The sequence below is a fragment of the Malania oleifera genome, chromosome 11, assembly GCF_029873635.1.
Source record: "Malania oleifera isolate guangnan ecotype guangnan chromosome 11, ASM2987363v1, whole genome shotgun sequence".
In the NCBI taxonomy this organism is placed as follows: Eukaryota; Viridiplantae; Streptophyta; class Magnoliopsida; order Santalales; family Ximeniaceae; genus Malania; species Malania oleifera.
The window spans coordinates 38193639-38200210 of NC_080427.1; the positions used below are offsets into that span (position 1 = coordinate 38193639).

Below are 6572 nucleotides of genomic sequence, written 5' to 3' on the forward strand. Positions count from 1 at the left end.
GTTTAAAGCATGAATTTTATGTTTAGAATTAAATAAAATTTAATACAATTTTATATGCATTTTCCTGAATACTTTTTTCAACATATACTAATCCAAATCCAAAATTAGAACCACAAACTCTCAACATCAGCCTAAACATATTTCCGTAAATGGTGTGCATATAGGGAACGCGTGCATATATATATATATATATATATATATATATATATAACACATAAATCAGTTTCTTTTTTTGGTGCAGAGATATATAAATGAGTATATAAGCGATATGGCATATATGTAAAAATGCCAAGCTACAAAATTTTCCCCATCATCGTCATTATTGTTGTCCATTTGCCATGTGAAATGATTTTAAGCTTTTCATTTTTCATAAAATCCACTTAGAGAGAGAGAGAGAGAGAGAGAGAGGGGCATGGGATAAAGGTGAGGGAGTCCCGGGAATCAGGTCGGGTATGGCAGGAGAACATGTGAAATATATAAGGCTCGTGAAAATGAAAAATGTGAGGTGGTGCATGGGGAAGAATTCAACTCATCCTTTCTACTCTCTCTCTCTCTCTCATTGGCAGAAGTAGATGAATGTAGAAGCAGCAGTAGAGAATCCAAGGCAGAGGAGGGAGAGAGAGAGAGAGAGAGAGAGAGAGAGAGGTTCACTCAAGGCAATGACTTCGTTTCATCACCCCCGTTACTAAATGCTTCTCATTTATACTTTTTCCTTTCCTTCCCCACCCCCCCCCCCCTGTTTTTACCTACTATTATCAATAGAAATTTTATTCTACTATACATTTTCCCTTTTATTTTTTGTACTATTTATTTATTTAGACATAATTAAATGGTCACGGCCAATTCCAATTAAATACGGTCCACTTTGATTATTGGGTTTCACGATTTTTTACTCCACAAAAATGACTCAACCTAAACCATCTTTATATGGTCAAAATCTCGTTAATTCACAAATATAACAATCTCAAATCATGTAAAAGACATCTATTAAAATCTAACCTATTTATATATGATCAAGATCTTCCTAATACGCACTCAAAGTGAAATCGTGACACACAGCATCAGCAGTGAGTACTTGTCATGAAACATCACAGCACCCAATGGAGGGTAAATCAATACTCAGCTCCTCAGAGAATGATTCCCAACAATTGCATTGCGTGTCCAATTCTCCGCTAGTAATAAATGAACTTCCAGTTTATATATATATATATGTACACATATCATATAGAAAAATTATCTTAAATGCATAAACAAACAAGTTAAAAGGATCAGAGTTCCCAACTATCTACAGTTCCATTCACCAACGGTCACATGGGCTTGAAACTTTTTCCCAAACGTGACAACAATAAAACCAGACTGCACTCTCACTCACTACATATCCCGCGCCTTTTCACTCCGTGGGTTGCACTCTCAAGTCCCACTTCTGCATCACTTCTCACCAAGCTACATTTCCTCAGAGGCTACCATGGAAAACTACAGAAAATCAGCACTAAAACCCTGGAAGAAAGGCCCGACAAGAGGCAAAGGCGGGCCTCAGAATGCAACATGTGAGTATCGAGGAGTTCGACAGAGAACTTGGGGTAAATGGGTAGCAGAAATCAGAGAGCCCAAGAAGAGGACCAGACTCTGGTTGGGTTCTTTTGCAACAGCAGAAGAAGCCGCCATGGCTTATGATGAAGCTGCAAGAAGATTATATGGGCCAGATGCTTACCTCAATCTACCCCACCTCCAATCCAACTTTAATCCCCTAAACAAATCTCAGAAGTTCAAATGGTTTCCCTCCAAAAACTTCATTTCAATGTTTCCTTGTGGGTTGCTCAATCTGAACGCCCAACCCAGTGTTCATGTCATTCATCAAAGACTCCAAGAATTCAAGAAAAACAGCGTTTTTGATCAATCCTTGTCTTCTAATTCATCAACCTGTGATTCAAAAACAGAGATTCAGATCAGTAGTGATTGCCATGTAGAGAATCCTGTAATTAAGGAGAAGCAAGCAGAAACACCAGTAGAAAAAATACCAGATCATGAAAACAAGCCTCAAATTGATCTGATCGAGTTTCTTCAGCAGCTGGGTATACTGAAAGAAGAGAGTCAGCCCAATGCCACTGGGGATTCTACAATGCTGGAGCTTTCGATGAAAGATGATGACAAACTAGCAAGCTTCACTGAGCAGAACTTCAATTGGGACACGTTGATCGAGATGCATAGAATTGAAAACCAAGAAGAAGCATTCAGTAGCTTCCAGGCTTATGATGCTCAAGATGAGCTGACTATACCTACTTCTATATGGAATTTCTGAAGTGATCAGCTGATTTTGATAAGATAGGCTAGAGTTAAATTCAGTTAGTATCTATCTATAACATAAATATTAATCAGGAAAAAATAGTGGCTTGTTTTCAATCTAGGCAAGTTCCACCTCTCCATAGAGTGGTACCAATTTTTCAGAGTCAGTATGTGTTATGAATGCATGAAAAAATTTGTCTAACCATGGAGGTGGGGGTAGAAACAATGACACATGATTCTTATAAGTTTCTTCTCTCTCTCTGTAGCTATTAGTTTATTTCAGATGAAAGAAATTGTCAGTTTACCTCAAGAGTGGGCTTCTACATTTGCTTTCTTTATTTCTGACTTCACAAAAAGCTTACAGACAAGTATTTCACAAAGCCGAGAGAGATGCTCATTGAAAATCATAAGCACCCAACTTCATGTCATAGTGTTGTAGTCAATTCAATTAGCTTCAAGATTAAAATTTCCTTTCTTTTGAAGTATTGATCCTAAAAATTCTTGCCTATAAAAGATATGTTATTCGCTCAAAGAAACCAATTCAGTTCTATCAACACATATTCCAAATATAGCAAAATCATTCTCAATTACAAAACCATCATGAACAAAACATTATTTATAAACAAAAACCATGGACAGGAAGAGTACCAAAACCGGAACTTCAAAAACATCCAATCAGACTAGGATTTGGCTGAATCAAGGTTGCGGCTTGGAATATAGAACAACTACCCATTTCTACATTAAATTTCCTTTCTTTTGGAGTATTGATCCTAAAAATTCTTGCCTATAAAAGATATGTTATTCGCTCAAAGAAACCAATTCAGTTCTATCAACACATATTCCAAATATAGCAAAATCATTCTCAATTACAAAACCATCATGAACAAAGCATTATTTATAAACAAAAACCATGGACAGGAAGAGTACCAAAAGCAGAACTTCAAAAACATCCAATCAGACTAGGATTTGGCTGAATCAAGGTTGCGGCTTGGAATATAAAACAACTACTCATTTCTACATTAAAATGCCACCAGCAAGACCAGGTTACATTCTGAGTACATAACCATCATTCCTTTTTCCTAGTTGAAGAATGTCATTCAAAAAAGAGTAGGGTCCCTTCTGCATGCAACAAAATCTCGAGGAAATGCATGTTATAATCAAAGTCAACACCCGCACTTAACAAGGCATCGACAAAGCTTTTGGCCTCAACCCACGATTGTTTGATTCATCCAACTTAACAAGTTCAAACTTCACCATCATTTGAAGAGCAATAACTAATTGGAGTTAAATATGAGCATGTATCAAGCACAAACAAAGGAGACTAATGCTTCTAAATACCAGTGTTTTCACCTTCAACCAAAACAAAAAGGGTATTGGCACTGCATTTGGGAGCATAGATTTCAATCCTTGGATTTGGAGAAAAATTAATACAAATTTACATTACATTTTGTCCAAATCCATAGAAACTCAAACAGAAAAGCCTCTCCCAAACATAGGGCAAGCTCTTTCCAAGTTTTCAGAAAAAACAGAATTCCCCTCAAATTTATTATGTAATCAGTAATTGTGAGCTTATATTGCAGTCTAATTGCCATTCCCACTTTCAATGAAACCCAGTTTACCCCTATTCTCTATCAAAAAGAAACAACTGGTTATTTTGTGAAACAAAGGCTAAAGTCTCGTAAGTACTTTTATTCAATAATTCCATTACCCATGATTGACATAATTACATAAACAGAAAGTTTAATTCCATTTTTCATATTGTTGGTAGAACCCTGCTTAGAAATCATGTGAGTTGAATTATTATATGTATTTTGTCTGGTTCCTGTGAAAAAATAAACCAACCACAAACAAAGAAGCTCGCCTTAATATCAAAGGGTTTTAACTTTTCTCATGCAATCCATGCTTATATGTGAACACTCCATGGAAGAGAAGTAATTGGCACGTATACAAGGGTTGTTGCTCAGGGCCCGTGAAAAATGCAAAGAGCACAAGAAGAATGAAAATATTCCTCTAGTAAAGCAACTGATTACCACCCTCACCTACAGATGGTGTAAAACTAAAAAACACTTGCAGCATGTGATGAAAAGATCTACAATCAATATCAACAACACCAGATTTCGTATTTTGTAATATAATTAGGCTTGAAGGAAATATACATACAAATGAAGATATGCCAATATTTCAATATTGCTGTTTTTATGGGAGAAAATGAGCCACAGATAATCCTTTATATAAAGGATGAGGATGAGTTTGCAAAATTTGTGTTGATAGTGAGAGCTCATAGCAAGTATTGTGAGTGTGACGGGGAACATCACAAGGTTGCATATGAGCAAGATTAAGACATTTAGATGTTCATGTTTACAATATGTGTAGGCATACTTTAGGACATTCGGATTTAACTATGTAATTATATGCATTTATGGATTTGCCCATTAGTTAAGGATTTGCAATTATTTCCCAATTAATTTTCCTTGTATAGGAATTTGCTATTATTTCCTAGATATTGTTTCCTAGAGATTGTTATTGGAGAAAGCTTATATGAAGGTTTGATTTATAACTGTGAGAGGCAGATCTGAATATTGAGAATTAATCCCTGAGCTGAGTCTGACTTCAATTTCCCTTTCTCTTTTTTTTCCCCATTTATTTTCTGTTGCCTTCTTTAGGTTTTCTCTTAACTTCTATCATTTTCTTGCTGATTCTGTGTCACCAATAGGTCCTGCATTACAGTGCCTTCATTTAGTGGCATGCTCTTACCATTAACATTGCTGTAATGACACTGGTCATTCTGTTTGCAACAAGTTGAAACAGGGATCTTAATTTTTTCAGGCAATGATAATTCACTTCAATTGACAGTGGTTCCCTACTAACCTCAGAATGGGAACAAGTAAAGAAAGTTTATCAAGGTTTCAGAACAAACCAACTCTAAAGCAGCATTTAGGAACAAATACCAAAAGCATCTTCTTCCTTTTTTTCTTCCTCCCTCAAACTTTTCCTCAAACAGAAGCAGCTTATATAGATTCACATTAACGGGGATGTGGTCTGTATAAAATTAAATCACATAAAAAGGATATCGGCCATTTTGTCCACTAGGCTAGCATCCCTCAAGGAGCTTTCAGCATTTGATATTGAACTTTGGAATTAGAAGCCTGCAATGTCCCTCTCTAACTGTCTCTCACTTCACTGTCATGAAAGTACCAATTAACAGCTGCCCAAGTGTCAGTTTGGTTTGATTGGGAAGTAGAGGGGAACAAAACAAAAGCAGCAGAAGAGGGGTGGACCCACCAAAAAATCTCAGCAATAGCAAAAGTTACCCAAACAGTCCCAAAGAATAGGAAATTTTCTTAATATTAGTTAGCTACTTGGCTTGAAATAGATTATTGGACCACTATCTAATAGTAAGTTTTTAGATCCCCACAATAAATGGTGGCACAACATGGTATCAGAGCTCTGTTCCAGGAGGTCATGGGTTTAAGTCTTATTATCTTTGTTTTTCTCCATTATGCCTGCTCATATGATCTGTTTCCCTCATCACGTGCGGGCTTCAATTTGAGGCAGATCGCTGGATAGTTTGATGCCCATCACCTAACAGTGTAGGGCCTGTTCAGTTGCAGAAAACCATTTCCGTTTTTCATTTTCAATTTTCCAAACAATTATTTTTTTTTAAAAACCTTGTTTTTCTAACATTAATTTGGAGGAGATGGACAACAATAAAAGATGCTTTCAAGTTTCCTACAAATGTTGAAAACTAGAAAACAAGCTGACAGTTTTGTAATTCTTTGGAAAATAGGAAGTGGAAAATGAAAGATTTTTCCAAAAGAGATTTATATATCAAAATTTTCCATGGGTCACTGCACTAGCCATTGAAAATTCTTCAAAAATTGTCTCTCCCTATTTTCATAAAACAAAATTTCCCTGGAACAATGCAACAACTCTTCTAATCTATAATGAAGGATTGGTGTTCAGGGTTCAAACCTTACCAACAAAAAAATTCTTCTAATCTATAATGAAGAAAAATAAGGTTTCTCAAACTAGAACCATGACAGAACTACAAGAGACGCTTGCTAGTCTCATCATGATTTCATAAATTATGGGGAGCAGCTCCATGTTATGGCAATTTGGCTATCATTATCATTTTATTCTCATTAAAGATGAAAGAAATTGCATCATCAACAGTGTACTTCAGAATAAAAATAAAAATCTTAAGAGTGTGGCAGTTATGGGCAGAAGCGTTTGCCAGAGTAGTTGGACATTTATCCATAATATTTAGGAGGCACCTGTCCCCTTCTTCT

The 6572-nt window shown here is 36.0% G+C and overlaps 1 protein-coding gene across 1 annotated transcript; it reads left to right on the forward strand.

Moving 5' to 3' along the window:
- Positions 1-1465: 1465 nt before the first annotated feature.
- On the forward strand, positions 1466-3559 carry LOC131167639 (dehydration-responsive element-binding protein 2F). The gene has a single exon (XM_058126432.1). The coding sequence runs from the start codon at positions 1466-1468 to the stop codon at positions 2297-2299; it is 834 nt and encodes a 277-aa protein (XP_057982415.1). The 3' UTR covers positions 2300-3559.
- Positions 3560-6572: the final 3013 nt, after the last annotated feature.